The sequence below is a fragment of the Phyllobates terribilis genome, unplaced genomic scaffold, assembly GCF_046119375.1.
Source record: "Phyllobates terribilis strain yellow unplaced genomic scaffold, ASM4611937v1 Scaffold_1__5_contigs__length_1240528914, whole genome shotgun sequence".
Taxonomy (NCBI): domain Eukaryota; kingdom Metazoa; phylum Chordata; class Amphibia; order Anura; family Dendrobatidae; genus Phyllobates; species Phyllobates terribilis.
Genome location: NW_027362761.1, coordinates 584,929,900 through 584,945,752, shown reverse-complemented (window position 1 = coordinate 584,945,752; position 15,853 = coordinate 584,929,900). Strand labels below are relative to the sequence as shown.

The following is a 15,853-nucleotide window of genomic DNA, read 5'->3' as shown; positions in this document are numbered from 1 at the left end:
CAGGGGGGTCCTGATCTTGGGTGCCAGGGTCGGCGGGGGTCCTGATCTTGGGTGCCTGGGTCGGCGGGGTTCCTGATCTTGGGTGTCGGCGGGGTTCCTGATCTTGGGTGCCGGGGTCGGCAGGGTTCCTGATCCTCTGTGCCCCAGGGTCGGCGGGGTTCCTGATCCTCTGTGCCCCAGGGTCGGCGGGGGTCCTGATCCTCTGTGCCCCAGGGTCGGCGGGGGTCCTGATCCTCTGGGCCCCAGGGTCGGCGGGGGTCCTGATCCTCTGGGCCCCAGGGTCGGTGGGGGTCCTGATCCTCTGGGCCCCAGGGTCGGCGGGGGTCCTGATCCTCTGGGCCCCAGGGTCGGCGGGGGTCCTGATCCTCTGGGCCCCAGGGTCGGCGGGGGTCCTGATCCTCTGGGCCCCAGGGTCGGCGGGGGTCCTGATCCTCTGGGCCCCAGGGTCGGCGGGGGTCCTGATCCTCTGGGCCCCAGGGTCGGCGGGGGTCCTGATCCTCTGGGCCCCAGGGTCGGCGGGGGTCCTGATCCTCTGGGCCCCAGGGTCGGCGGGGGTCCTGATCCTCTGGGCCCCAGGGTCGGCGGGGGTCCTGATCCTCTGGGCCCCAGGGTCGGCGGGGGTCCTGATCCTCTGGGCCCCAGGGTCGGCGGGGGTCCTAATCTTTGGTGCCGGCATTTCTGGTACTGATGAAAGATCCGAATTACTCAGATTTTGTATTGTTTTTGTCTTCAAGACATGGTGACCCCCCAGCTTCTGCAAGATGGAGCCCCCTGGCCCCCCAGTCTGTCTCCAGCGCGGCTCCTCTCCTGCCTCCTGCTCCCACCGCCAGTCCTGACATCAGCCGTAATCCACAGTCGGTTCCCGGCTCCGAGGCCGTGAGACAACTTCTCCAGGACGAGATGTTCCGGCTGCTGCAGGTAGACCCCGTCTCTCCTCTCGTATCTTTTGTGCATCGTGTATGGTTGTATTGCGCAGCAGATCTCCGTATGCAGCACATCGTTGTGTTGCAGAGCGCAGCGGCTGTATCGCCTGCAGACGATGGCATGTACTGAGCTGCATGTTGCATTTCTTTCGCAGCTCCAGCAGATCAATTTCATGAGCCTCATGCAGGTGGTGGGATCGTCGTTCGCGGCTGTGCCGGCGTTGCAGCACGTCCTAGAGCAAACGTCACAAATGGGAAGGAATCCAGTCGTGAACCCTGCGGACGACCTCTCTGCAGCTCGGGTCATTCATCCGGCCCCGTCACAAACTGCAGCTGCAGAACCAGTGCCTGACGTGCAGCGGAAAGCGGACGTGCTGCAAACGGGCGGCGCTGTCGATGCTGCGGAAGCGGACAGAAATGAGCAGAGTAACAAGGAGGCTCTGCAGGTAATGTCCTCAGTCTACGTGACGATCCCCCGACATCACCCAGGGCTGGGCTGTGATGTGCAGTGTGGGTTGGCTGGGATCTATAAGGTCACCATGGGCCTGGCCGGGGCCTTTGAGGTCATGGTGGGGTCTTTGTGGTTGCGGTGGGCTGGGACCTTTTCAGTCACAATGGGTCAGACTGGAGTTATTGCGCGCAAGGTGGGCTGAGTCCTTAGGTCATGTAGGACCATGCAGGGGTCTTTGAGGTCAGGATGGGCTTGGCTGGAGTCTTTCAGGGCAGGTCGGTCTGGGTCAGGGTCTTTGCTGTGGGCAGAGCCTTGGACTTTGCGGTCACGGTGGACAGTCAGGGTTGTTAAGGTCTTTGCGTTTGCAGTGGGTATGTCTGGGGTCTCTGTGGTCACAGTGGTCAGGGTTAGGGTCTTTGCAGTGAGCAGGGCCAGGGTCTCTGTGGTCGCTTTGAGCAGTGGCAGGGTCTTTGTGCTGGGGGTCTCTGCGGTCGCGGTGAGCAGGGACGGGGTCTTTGTGCTGGGCAGGGCTGGAGTCTCTGTGGTCGCGGTGAGCAGGGCCAGGGTCTTTGCAGTAGGCAGGGTCTCTGTGCTGGGCAGGGCCGGGGTCTTTGCGGTCACGGTGAGCAGTGGCAGGGTCTTTGTGCTGGGCAGGGCTGGGGGTCTCTGTGGTCTAGGTGAGCAGGGCAGGGATCTTTGTGCTGGGCAGGGCTGGGGGTCTCTGCGGTCGCGGTGAGCAGGGCCTGGGGTCTTTGTGTTAGGCAGGGCTGGGGGTCTCTGTGGTCACGGTGAGCAGGGCCGGGGTCTTTGTGCTGGGCAGGGCCGGGGTCTTTGCGGTCGTGGTGAGCAGTGGCAGGGTCTTTGTGCTGGGCAGGGCTGGGGTTCTCTGTGGTCTAGGTGAGCAGGGCCGGGGTCTTTGTGCTGGACAGGGCTACGGTCTTTGCAGTTGCCTTGGGCACGGCCGGGGTCTTTGCGGTGGGCAGGGCCGGGGTTTTACCTTCTTCCCGCTGACTGTTTCTTGCTCCTGTTCTCTGTGCAGAAACTTCCGGAGCTCCGCATTCCCCCCAGCGATGGAGCAAAGATCCCAGCGAGGTTGGGGTTATTGAGCACCGCTCCTCCGCACCGTCTGCCCCTAGTAACTGCCCCATCAGGACCACCGATGACTCCAACTCTCATCAGACCTCCAGTCATCAGTAACCCCAGTGGATTTCCGCTGCTCAGGCTGCAGTCAGACCCCCAGTTCCTACCACTGAACATAAGACCCGCAGTGAGAGAAGCATGGGCGCCTGCGAGCGCTGCCCGGAAGATGCCCACCCCTGTGCCCGCTCATCTGACCCAACCTCCAGGTATTGTTGCTGCCAATGATCCCATCAGGACACAAAAAACCCAGAAATGGGCGGAATCTGTGAGCCGAAGACCCCCAGCCCCTCCATCCACATCACAGACCACCGGCCACAACCACCAACAACCGCAGATCAGTCTTTTTGGGAGTGAACAGAACAAAGCGGGAATCCATCTGCTCCACCTGCGCTCAGATCCAGTGCTCTACACCCCTCCTGCGCAGAATCCCGGCCGCTGCGCCCCAATGTTATTACATCTCCCCAAAGACGTACCCGATCCGTCCAAGATAGTATGGCTGAAGAGCAACGTACCGCAGCAGATACAGGTAAGGGACAGCTCTGCTACAAGGCGGGAGGCAGGACATAGTGTCTCTGTATACAGGGAGCTCCCCCTAGTGGTGGCTGATGGCAGGATCTTATCCTGTATCTCTGTATACAGGGAGCTCCCCCTAGTGGTGGCTGCAGACAGGATCTTATCAAGTATCTCTGTAGACAGGGAGCTCCTCCTAGTGGTGACTGCAGACAGAATCTTATCATGTATCGCTGCAGACAGAATCTTATCATGTATCTTTGTAGACGGGGAGCTCCTCCTAGTGGTGACTACAGACAGAATCTTATCATGTATCTCTGTATACAGGGAGCTCCCCCTAGTGGTGACTGCAGACAGAATCTTATCGTATCTCTGTATACAGGGAGCTCCCCCTAGTGGTGACTGCAGACAGGATCTTATCATGCATCTCTGTATATAGGGAGCTCCCCCTAGTGGTGACTGCAGACAGAATCTTATCATGTAGCTTTGTATATACGGAGCTCCCCCTAGTGGTGCCTGCAGACAGGATCTTATCATGTTTCTCAGTATATAGGGAGCCCCCCCTTGTGGTGGCTGCAGGAAGATGAGCATTATTTCATGTTTATGCATGGGATTTGGGACTCTTTCAGTTATCACATATGAGTACCATATGGCAGATTATAGGTTATAATGTGGTCCTGGCTGTGACCTGGGAGATCTGGGACTGCTGCAGTCAGTGACAAATTTGCTGCTCAGATCTGTGTACTCCACTTTCCTCATACTTGGTTGTTGATGTATAAAAGGGGTTGTTTGGGATTAGAAAGAAAGTTTGTTTCCAGAAACCTGCTCCACTCAGGTCCATGGGTTGTATTGCATTTTGGTTCCAATATGTTGCAATACCAAATCCCACCTGTGGACAGTAGAGGCGCTGCTTCTAGTAAATACAGACTTTTATTTTTAATCGTTGACCACTCCTTTTGACTTCCATATTGATCATCCGAAAACTTGATTTTAGGACCAGTCTAGATATAATTTTTTTGGCATTAATGACGTTTTCAGACCGATGTTCAGAGACGAGATCCCGGAGTTACAGAAGAAAATCGCCAGCAGCTGAAAGCAAACCTCATCCGGGCTGAGGATGCGGGGGACAGTATCAAAAGGTACAGATCGTACAGTGGTCAAACTCCTCCCGCACAGTGTGGACTGGCTCCGGTGTGCACCTAGATACCCAGACTAGAGTGAGCACCAAGCACAACGCTCCAAATCCACCTCCAGTACCATATAGGAAGGGCGCAGGCATTTATCATCCATGCTGTGACATAGATCTGTAGGACATTCTGGACCACAGCTACTCTGTAGGTGAGGGTTTGAGGTTGGTCTGGGCTGAGGTCTTTGGGATCAGGGCTAGGCTAGGGTCTTTGAGTTCAGGGTTGGGCTAGGGTCTTTGAGATTGGGTTGAATCGGGCTGAGGTCTTTGAAGTTGAGTTAGGCTGGGTTGGGTCTTTGTGGTTTGGTCGGATTGGGGTCTTTGGGGATGGACCAGGCTGGGGTGTCCGAGGTTGGGTCTAGCTGATCTGGGGTCTTTTGAGGTTGGGTTGGGGTGTTTGAGGTTTGGTCGGGCTGAGGTCTTTGAAGTGTAGTTAGGCTGGACTTGGGTCTTTGTGGTTGGGTCGGACTAGGATCTCTGAAGACGAACTGCGCTGGGGTGGGGTCTTTGAGGTTGGGTCGGGTTGGAGTGTTTGAGGTTGAAGGTTGGGCCGAATCAGGCTGGGGTCTTTGAGGTTGGGCTGGGTATGGCCTCGACCTTTGAGGTCGGGTCCTGTTGCGCTTGGTTTTTGTAAGGCCGGATCGCGCTACACTGTGTTTTTACAGGTCTGGTTGGGCTGGGCTCTTTGAGGTTGGGTTGGGTTGGGTCGGGCTGGGCTTTTTGAGGTTGGGTTGGATCGGGCTGGGCTCTTTGAGGTTGGGTTGGGTCGAGCTGGGCTCTGTCATGTTGGGTTGGGTCAGGCTCTATCATGTTGGGTTGGGTCGGGCTGGGCTCTTTGACGTTGAATTGGGCTGGGGTCTTTGAGGACGGATCATGTCGTGCTGTGGTCTTTGAGGCTTTGAGGTTGGGCTGGGCTCTTTGAGGTTGGGCTGGGCTCTTTGAGGTTGGGCTGGGCTCTTTGAGGTTGGGCTGGGCTCTTTGAGGTTGGGCTGGGCTCTTTGAGGTTGGGCTGGGCTCTTTGAGGTTGGGCTGGGCTCTTTGAGGTTGGGCTGGGCTCTTTGAGGTTGGGCTGGGCTCTTTGAGGTTGGGCTGGGCTCTTTGAGGTTGGGTTGGGTTGGGCTGGGCTCTTTGAGGTTGGGTTGGGTCGGGCTCTTTGAGGTTGGGTTGGTTCGAGCTGGGGCTCTTTGAGGTTGGGTTGGGTCGAGCTGGGCTCTTTGAGGTTGGGTTGGATCGAGCTGGGCTCTTTGAGGTTGGGTTGGGTCGAGCTGGGCTCTTTGAGGTTGGGTTGGGTCGAGCTGGGCTCTTTGAGGTTGGGTTGGGTCGAGCTGGGCTCTGTCATGTTGGGTTGGGTCAGGCTCTATCATGTTGGGTTGGGTCGGGCTGGGCTCTTTGACGTTGAATTGGGCTGGGGTCTTTGAGGACGGATCATGTCGTGCTGTGGTCTTTGAGGCTTTTTATTTAAGCAGTGCCAAGTCAATACACTGCTCTCAGAATATTTGCCTGCGGGACCTCCAGTTGTCGTCTGTAATCTATAGGGGAGCCTAGTATCAGTTCAGTTTCCCTACTGCGCCCCTACAGGTTTAATGAGACATTACACAATTAGGTCCTCCAAGGCAAAATAAATTCTTTACAGTTCTCTCCTCTATCTGCCTTACAGATGAAGGTTTTTTAAATGGAACCCCCGCCAATCCACTGTTAACTCTGATAGGACATACAATACCTTAATAGGTTTTTCCAACTGATCTAAATGGACTCTGTGTAATACTTCATTTCTCCTTTGGAGGCACTGCAGGGAAAGTGATTAGTGCTGATTGCTATGTGTCTCTTTGTGATCTGCTTACCAGGGATTGCCCAAAACTGCGATCCCCATTAAATATGTGTTATATTTTTTACTTTAGAAAGAACAGACGCACTTTAAAGGAAAAAAATGAGAAGAAGGAGAAGAAAGTGTCAGTTAGCTTCCGTCCAGACGACTCCATCATCGCTTGTAATAACCTTGATGAGGTGATAAGACCTGAGGTATTCTGGAGGGATTGTCTGTATTCAATTCTGGGGGATGAAATGTCGCCTTTTTATTCCCACCGATCCCTGCTCCTATAGTGGGTGCGGGTGTATGTAGCAGGCTCAGGAGTTGTGCCCGATCTCCACAGCCGGCACTTGCCTGTAACAGCTGTGGTCAGAGTTTGCCCCGATCACTGCTGTTTATTTATTTTTTTTAAAGTTGATAAAATATTTACATAAAAGAAACTCTACAATTTGTTGTCGCCGTGAAAACAAATCCCCATACCGGCAATGTGAATGAAAAATAAGAAAAAAGCTATGGCTCGTGAAAGAAGAAGAGGGAGGAAAGAAACAAAAGTGCAAGAAATGTCTCCATTGGAAAAAAAGAAGCAATTGTTGTGTTTTCGCTCCCCCTGATCAGCTGATCGAGGAGGTTGTGGCGCAGTGGAGCTGGCACAGCGCCGTACATTGTGTCGTGGCCAAGATTGGTACTGCAGCTCTTTCCAGTTTCAACACAAAATATGGCATATCCAGTTTCGGGGTCCCCAGTTTTTTAAATCTGCTGAATGGTTGGACCCCCACTGATAGATCACCAATATTATGGTTCCTAAATCCCTTGTATTTTACTACATTTCTACATTTTTTGCTGATTTTCCTCCTTTTCCTTATTTGTCTGATGCCCCTTTTAACTTTTTGTTTTGCCCCCAGATTGTACGTCGTGACGAGCCGGATCCCGAAGGCGGAAGCGATTTTGTGATCCCGTTCGGTGCGTGTCGTCCCCCCTCAGTGTGTGACTATGGCGTCTCCTCACGCTCCGCACATCCGCTGCCCCCCGCAGTGCACACAGCGGGGGGCAGTAATGGCCGCTTTGCCGCTTTTACATTTTCTTGTTTTTTTTCAGGCTCCTTTGAATCCATGTTGTCTCATCAAATCCCCGAGACCCCCATCTCTTCTATGGCAGAATTGCACTTTCTAGCTTCCACGATGAAGAGACCGCCGGATATTCGGGATGCGAGCACCAACACGGATTCCGGTAATACGGAGGTTTAGTTAAAGGGGATGTCCAGGACTTTAGGTATTGATGAGTGAGTTATGCTGAGGATTTGTCATCAGTATCAGATCTGTGGGGGTCTGACACCTGACACCCCACCGTACGCTATACGCACAGCATATGGAACCAGAACCACGCTGTGCACCACGTAGTGGCCGTTCTTGGTACTGCATTTTGGCTCCTATTGAAGTGAATGTGATTGGAGTCGCAGTACCGAGGACGGCCACTACTCAGAGTATAGAGCTACATCCGGCGTCTGATTGGTGAGGAAGTCGGGTGTCGGAACTTTTCAGAAGTTTCTGAAGTTCTGTACATTGGGGGCTGCTTGTTAATGAATGACCGGACATTGGGGATCTTTCCTCGCCCCTACTCTTCATCTCTTGCTTCAGCAGCCAGAAATCTCACAGACCAATATTCGGTGGGGTTAGAAGGCTTTCCTCCTCGCGGCTCGGCTCCAGGTTCGCCCACTGCCCTCTCTCCTCTTCCGTGCCCCTTTATCGTTTAACCCTTGCCATTCTGTATTTGATGCTGCCGCCTCTCCTTGGATCGTACAGAAATATAATAATCCATCTTCATTTTGTTCTAGGATCTATTGAATCACATAAAGCTGTGAAGGAGCCAGCGAGAAAGCGGGAAGGATCTCCGGTGGTCTCTCCTCGCTCAGGCGCAGTCGTCTCTCCTTTGGCTGCAGGTATGTTCTCTTATCTCTAAAATGAATTAAAGGGGTATTCCGGTTTACACAGATGATCAGGCAGAGATTGAAAACCCCATTAATAGAAAACATTTTGTTCATTGTTCTCCATCCTCCCCTTTATACAGAAGCGCTGCCCCCCGACATAGAAGAGCCGATGCCTCCAGAGTTATTCCTAAATCTTCAACATCCGCACGATGGCCGACCGGAGAAGCCACTCAGTCGTGTAAGAAGTTCTCTGAGTATTTGGCACAATGTGCGATGTGGTTGAAATCTTCTCTTCTTCCTCATGTGATCGCTGGGGGCTCGGAAGGAGCAGGAATCTGCAGGGTCTTAGCGGCCCCCCGATCGGCTCCAGGAGGCAGAATTTCCCCTGTATAAGCATTTCACTGGCGGTGCACCGGAGCAACGTGCCACTCTGCACGGACCTGCGGCCGATTTATCGGGGTCCTCCTGGTTGTGCGGAGCCTGCGGACTTGTTAGGAGATCGGAGATATTAGTTTTATTCTTTCTTTTATTACAGATTGTCCATAATGGAGACGCGGAAGAATTTCCGGAGCGGTTTTCAGACTTCTTCACTGACCCGGATGTTCCGTCTTCAGCTGAACTCCATCACATGGCGGCGTCCGTCACCAACGCGCCCGCTCCTGAGCGCATCCAGCACACAGGTCACTGCACAATTTCTCGCCATCTGTAATATGTCCGCTTGCCAGCAGTGAATAGACACGTACACGTTTACAGTCAAAATAAGGAAAATAAGCAGCACTGATACAGTTTTACCTGCACTGATACATTGTAACAAACCCTCAGCCGTGAGAACCATTTTTTATCTTTGGATGTAAATGAGAATTTTCCCACTTACTGACAGCAAGAGATCTTACAAGAAGTGGAAAGTAGAAAGCTAATTTTTTTTTTTTTGTGTGTGACATTTTCCTTGTCTCGTCTTCTCACCAGATACACCGGAGGGGCTACAATTGGGTGCTGTGGATGGTGTCACCCATCATCTTCTATCTACAGGCTTAACATCTGCCCCTAGCAGTGATCTCACTCCCCTCGCGGTGCGGACCCCTCGTGTAAAGCGCAACGAGGCCGTCTCCAGACTGAAGGAGATGAACGTCCAGCTGCAAGCGCTGCAGAACATGGCGGACGGCATGGAGCAGGACTTTGCCAACACCAGACTGGTGAGCCAGGTTTAGAGCGATGGTCCCTGGTGAAAAAAGTTTGCAGATGGAAGAAAACTTCCTCCCGCTGCCTCTAGGTGGCAGCTTTCTGCCGGACATGGAGTGGTTTCCTCTGCTACTGACCCTGCATGCAGCAGCGCCGCTCCCTGTTCAGGGCGTAGGTGGAAGCCGCTGCCCAATATAAGGGTGAGAGTGCGCAGCGGGTGAAGATTAACCTGAAATGGTCAAACAATATCCCCCTCTATTGCAGCTGGTGAACACTTTAGAGACCCTGACATCTGCAGCTGAGCTGGAGCCTATAGACGTCCCCCCTCGAAGAGCCGGAGCCCCCCTGAGAGGTACTGCACTACGGATATGTTATCTGAAAAGTTTTTGTATTCTGAAAAGTTTTGCAGCTCACTTTCTGCATCAGTTACTCTTGGGTTTTTTAAGGATCTCTGCTTTCTGTCATTTAATAGGAGCCTTCCTTATTTATATCCAGCGGTTAACCTCAACGTGCCTCTGTTAATCGTGACGGCGGCATTTAAGCGGTTAGAAAGTGGGGTTGTCCCATTGTTCCCGCTGCTATACAAAAAAAAACAGAAAATGTTGTCGTCCCCAAAAAGTCATATTGTACAAATTCTTGCAACCGAAAAAATAAAAAAAAGTTATAGCTTACAGAAAAATGACAAGTGAAATCAATTTTTTTATTTTTTATTTTTTGCAAGTTTTATTCTTTCTTTTGAAGTAGGATAATATATATATTGATAAAAAAAAAACCTATAACTCCGCAGAATTGTACTGAGCCGCGTAACAAAGTTACCTGATCTCAAAGTGAACGCTGTGAAAACAAAATAAAATGATGGAATTGCTGTTTTGGGGGTTTCTTTTATGTCCACTTGGAAATTTTTTTTAAGTACATTATATGGTAAATGCACGGCGCCATTCAAAACTATAACTCGTCCCGTAAAAAACAAGAAGAAAGAATGATGGATCGTGGGGGGAAAAAGGGAAAGACAAAAAATCGAAGCACAAACTTAAAAATGAACTTAAATGACGGCAAGCAGAGATCTGGAAAACTGTGAACACTTCAGAGGAAGAAAAGCAGAGAATAAAATCCAATGGTGGCGTCCGGCACAGAACTAACGTATTTTTCGGACTATAAGACGCACCTAGGTTAAGGAGGAGGAAAATAGAAAAACAAATTTAAGCAAAAAAATGTTGTCATGATGCCCTGTTAAGGGGGAGGGAGTCTGCTGCTGACACTGGTATAGGAGTAATGTCCCCCAATTCTGTTAATATCCCCCATCCTGGTATATATGCCACCCTTCCTATTATACGTGGCCCCCATCCCTATCCTGGAATGCATGGCACCCCTCCATCCTGGTATGCATGGCACCCCTCAACCTTAATATTTAAGCAAAAAATGTGGTCATGATGCCTTGTTATAGGGGAGGGGGTCTGCTGCTGACACTGGTATTGGGGTAATGTCCCCCAATTCTGTTAATATCCTCCATCCTGGTATGTATGGCCCCTCCTTCTTGGTATACGTGGCCCCCATCCCATCTTGGTTTACGTGACCCTCATCCCCATCCTGTAATGCATGGCACCCCTTTGATCTACCATCCTGGTATGCTTGGCACCCCTTGATTCCCCCATCCTGGTATGCTTGGCACCCCTTGATTCCCCCATCCTGGTATGCATGGCACCCCTTGATCACCCATCCTGGTATGCATGGCACCCCCCTGATCCCCATCCTGGTATGCATGGCACCCCCCTGATCCCCATCCTGGTATGCATGGCACCCCTTGATTCCCCCATCCTGGTATGCTTGGCACCCCTCTGAGCCCCCATCCTGGTATGCATGGCACCCCTTGATTCCCCCATCCTGGTATATATGGCACCCTCTGAGGCCCCATCCTGGTATGCATGGCACCCTCTGAGCCCCCATCCTGGTATGCATGGCACCCTCTGAGCCCCCATCCTGGTATGCATGGCACCCCTTGATTCCCCCATCCTGGTATGCTTGGCACCCCTTGATTCCCCCATCCTGGTATGCTTGGCACCCCTTGATTCCCCCATCCTGGTATGCTTAGCACCCCCATTCTGGTATGCTTGGCACCCCTTGAAACCCCATCCTGGTATGCATGGCACCCTCTGAGCCCCCATCCTGGTATGCATGGCACCCTCTGAGCCCCCATCCTGGTATGCTTGGCACCCCTTGATTCCCCCATCCTGGTATGCTTGGCCCCCTCTGAGCCCCCATCCTGGTATGCATGGCACCCCCCCTGATCCCCATCCTGGTATGTATGGCACCCCTTGATCACCCATCCTGGTATGTATGGCACCCCTTGATCACCCATCCTGGTATGTATGGCACCCCTTGATCACCCATCCTGGTATGCTTGGCACCCCTTGATCACCCATCCTGGTATGCTTGGCACCCCTTGATTCCCCCATCCTGGTATGCTTGGCACCCCTTGATTCCCCCATCCTGGTATGCTTGGCACCCTCTGAGCCCCCATCCTGGTATGCTTGGCACCCTCTTGAGCCCCCATCCTGGTATGCATGGCACCCCTTGAGCCCCCATCCTGGTATGCTTGCCACCCCTTGATTCCCCCATCCTGGTATGCTTGGCACCCTCTGAGCCCCCATCCTGGTATGCTTGGCACCCTCTGAGCCCCCATCCTGGTATGCTTGGCACCCTCTGAGCCCCCATACTGGTATGCATGGCACCCCTTGATCACCCATCCTGGTATGCATGGCACCCCCCTGATCCCCATCCTGATATGCATGGCACCCCCCTGATCCCCATCCTGGTATGCATGGCACCCCCCTGATCCCCATCCTGGTATGCATGGCACCCCCCTGATCCCCATCCTGGTATGCATGGCACCCCCCTGATCCCCATCCTGGTATGCATGGCACCCCCCGATCACCCATTCTGGTATGCATGGCACCCCTCTGAGCCCCCATCCTGGTATGCATGGCACCCCTCTGAGCCCCCATCCTGGTATGCATGGCACCCTCTCAGCCCCCATCCTGGTATGCATGGCACCCTCTCAGCCCCCATCCTGGTATGCATGGCACCCCTTGATTCCCCCATCCTGGTATGCTTGGCACCCCTTGATTCCCCCATCCTGGTATGCTTGGCACCCCTTGATTCCCCCATCCTGGTATGCTTGGCACCCTCTGAGCCCCCATCCTGGTATGCTTGGCACCCTCTTGAGCCCCCATCCTGGTATGCATGGCACCCCTTGAGCCCCCATCCTGGTATGCTTGGCACCCTCTGAGCCCCCATCCTGGTATGCTTGGCACCCTCTGAGCCCCCATACTGGTATGCATGGCACCCCCCTGATCCCCATCCTGGTATGCATGGCACCCCCCTGATCCCCATCCTGGTATGCATGGCACCCCCCTGATCCCCATCCTGGTATGCATGGCACCCCTTGATCACCCATTCTGGTATGCATGGCACCCCTCTGAGCCCCCATCCTGGTATGCATGGCACCCCTCTGAGCCCCCATCCTGGTATGCATGGCACCCCTTGATTCCCCCATCCTGGTATGTATGGCACCCTCTGAGGCCCCATCCTGGTATGCATGGCACCCTCTGAGCCCCCATACTGGTATGCATGGCACCCCTTGAGCCCCCATCCTGGTATGCATGGCACCCCTTGAGCCCCCATCCTGGTATGCTTGGCACCCCTTGAGCCCCCATCCTGGTATGCTTGGCACCCCTTGAGCCCCCATCCTGGTATGCATGGCACCCCTTGATTCCCCCATCCTGGTATGCTTGTCACCCCTTGATTCCCCCATCCTGGTATGTATGGCACCCCTTGAGCTCCTATCCTGGTATGCATGGCACCCCTTGATCACCCATCCTGGTATGCTTGGCACCCTCTGAGCCCCCATCCTGGTATGCATGGCACCCCTTGATTCCACCATCCTGGTATGCATGGCACCCTCTGAGCCCCCATCCTGGTATGCATGGCACCCTCTGAGCCCCCATCCTGCTGCCCACAAAAAAAAATAAAAAATAAACAATCATGGGAGTGGGTTGTAGTGAATATCCATGAACTTTAATAGCGGTCACACAGACCGCAGCAGGAGCCGCGCTGTCGTACAGTGTGCCGGCTATTAAGGAAAATGGATATTCCCTGCTCCCCACGCCCACGGGCCTGGGGAGCAGGGAATATTCATTTTCTTTAGTCGGCTGCTGCCTCCTGTGCCCCACTGATCCCCCTCTGCTGCTCCCCCAGACCTCCTACCACACAGAGCCACAGTATATACAGGGAGATAGTATTCGGACTATAAGACTCACCCCCCACTTTCCCCCACCCTCTGAGCCCCCATCCTGGTATGCTTGGCACCCTCTGAGCCCCCATCCTGGTATGCTTGGCACCCTCTGAGCCCCCATCCTGGTATGCATGGCACCCCTTGATCACCCATCCTGGTATGCATAGCACCCCCTTGAGCCCCCATCCTGGTATGCATGGCACCCCTTGTGCCCCCATCCTGGTATGCTTGCCACCCCTTGATTCCCCCATCCTGGTATGCTTGGCCCCCTCTGAGCCCCCATCCTGGTATGCTTGGCACCCTCTGAGCCCCCATCCTGGTATGCTTGGCACCCTCTGAGCCCCCATCCTGGTATGCTTGGCACCCTCTGAGCTCCCATCCTGGTATGCTTGGCACCCTCTGAGCCCCCATACTGGTATGCATGGCACCCCTTGATCACCCATCCTGGTATGCATGGCACCCCCCTGATCCCCATCCTGGTATGCATGGCACCCCCCTGATCCCCATCCTGGTATGCATGGCACCCCTCTGAGCCCCCATCCTGGTATGCATGACACCCTCTCAGCCCCCATCCTGGTATGCATGACACCCCTTGATTCCCCCATCCTGGTATGCATGACACCCTCTGAGGCCCCATCCTGGTATGCATGGCACCCTCTGAGCCCCCATCCTGGTATGCATGGCACCCCTTGAGCCCCCATCCTGGTATGCTTGGCACCCCTTTTGCCCCCATCCTGGTATGCATGGCACCCCTTGATTCCCCCATCCTGGTATGCTTGTCACCCCTTGATTCCCCCATCCTGGTATTTATGGCACCCCTTGAGCTCCCATCCTGGTATGCATGGCACCCCTTGATCACCCATCCTGGTATGTTTGGCACCCTCTGAGCCCCCATCCTGGTATGCATGGCACCCTCTGAGCCCCCATACTGGTATGCATGGCACCCTCTGAGCCCCCATCCTGCTGCCCACAAAAAAAAAAAAAAATAAACAATCATACTCCCCTCCTCTCTCCTCCAGCGCAGTCCCGCTCTGCTGCCGACACTCTCACTGTGTGAGCCGCGCATGGCGTCCCTGCCATGCGCTCTTACACAGTGTGAGATCGTGCACACTGTACCGCAGCGCCGCTCCTGCTGCCACTCTGTGGTCAGTGTGCCTCCTATTAAAGGCCATGGATATTCACTACAATACAACCCATGGGAGTGGGTTGTAGTGAATATCCATGAACTTTAATAGCGGACACACAGACCGCAGCAGGAGCCGCGCTGTGGTACAGTGTGCCGGCTATTAAGGAAAATGAATATTCCCTGCTCCCCACGCCCACGGGCCTGGGGAGCAGGGAATATTCATTTTCTTTAGTCGGCTGCTGCCTCCTGTGCCCCACTGATCCCCCTCTGCTGCTCCCCCAGACCTCCTACCACGCAGAGCCACAGTATATACAGGGAGATAGTATTCGGACTATAAGACTCACCCCCCACTTTCCCCCACCCTCTGAGCCCCCATCCTGGTATGCTTGGCACCCTCTGAGCCCCCATCCTGGTATGCATGGCACCCCTTGATCACCCATCCTGGTATGCATAGCACCCCCTTGAGCCCCCATCCTGGTATGCATGGCACCCCTTGAGCCCCCATCCTGGTATTCTTGCCACCCCTTGATTCCCCCATCCTGGTATGCTTGGCACCCTCTGAGCCCCCATCCTGGTATGATTGGCACCCTCTGAGCCCCCATACTGGTATGCTTGGCACCCTCTGAGCCCCCATACTGGTATGCATGGCACCCCTTGATCACCCATCCTGGTATGCATGGCACCCCCCTGATCCCCATCCTGGTATGCATGGCACCCCCCTGATCCCCATCCTGGTATGCATGGCACCCCTTGATCACCCATCCTGGTATGCATGGCACCCCTCTGAGCCCCCATCCTGGTATGCATGGCACCCCTCTGAGCCCCCATCCTGGTATGCATGGCACCCTCTCAGCCCCCATCCTGGTATGCATGGCACCCCTTGATTCCCCCATCCTGGTATGCATGGCACCCTCTGAGGCCCCATCCTGGTATGCATGGCACACTCTGAGCCCCCATCCTGGTATGCATGGCACCCCTTGAGCCCCCATCCTGGTATGCTTGGCACCCCTTGAGCCCCCATCCTGGTATGCTTGGCACCCCTTGAGCCCCCATCCTGGTATGCATGGCACCCCTTGATTCCCCCATCCTGGTATGCTTGTCACCCCTTGATTCCCCCATCCTGGTATGTATGGCACCCCTTGAGCTGCTATCCTGGTATGCATGGCACCCCTTGATCACCCATCCTGGTATGCTTGTCACCCCTTGATTCCCCCATCCTGGTATGTATGGCACCCCTTGATTCCACCATCCTGGTATGCATGGCACCCCTTGATTCCCCCATCCTGGTATGTATGGCACCCCTTGAGCTCCCATCC

General features: G+C 54.2%; 1 protein-coding gene across 4 annotated transcripts in view; it reads left to right on the top strand.

Moving 5' to 3' along the window:
• CPLANE1 (ciliogenesis and planar polarity effector complex subunit 1) overlaps positions 1-15,853 on the top strand; it is a 99,378-nt gene that overhangs the window by 64,221 nt on the left and 19,304 nt on the right. For 3 of the 4 annotated variants that reach the window (XM_073681768.1, XM_073681757.1, XM_073681739.1), the window contains exons 30-41: positions 735-918; positions 1,079-1,369; positions 2,414-3,040; positions 4,063-4,163; positions 6,109-6,229; positions 6,920-6,977; positions 7,113-7,244; positions 7,849-7,953; positions 8,082-8,179; positions 8,477-8,621; positions 8,908-9,134; positions 9,385-9,472. In XM_073681768.1, coding sequence (XP_073537869.1) covers positions 735-918; positions 1,079-1,369; positions 2,414-3,040; positions 4,063-4,163; positions 6,109-6,229; positions 6,920-6,977; positions 7,113-7,244; positions 7,849-7,953; positions 8,082-8,179; positions 8,477-8,621; positions 8,908-9,134; positions 9,385-9,472 — 2,177 coding nt within the window. The remainder of the gene's footprint in view (positions 1-734; positions 919-1,078; positions 1,370-2,413; positions 3,041-4,062; positions 4,164-6,108; positions 6,230-6,919; positions 6,978-7,112; positions 7,245-7,848; positions 7,954-8,081; positions 8,180-8,476; positions 8,622-8,907; positions 9,135-9,384; positions 9,473-15,853) is intronic. The other variant, XM_073681748.1, reaches the window with a different exon arrangement.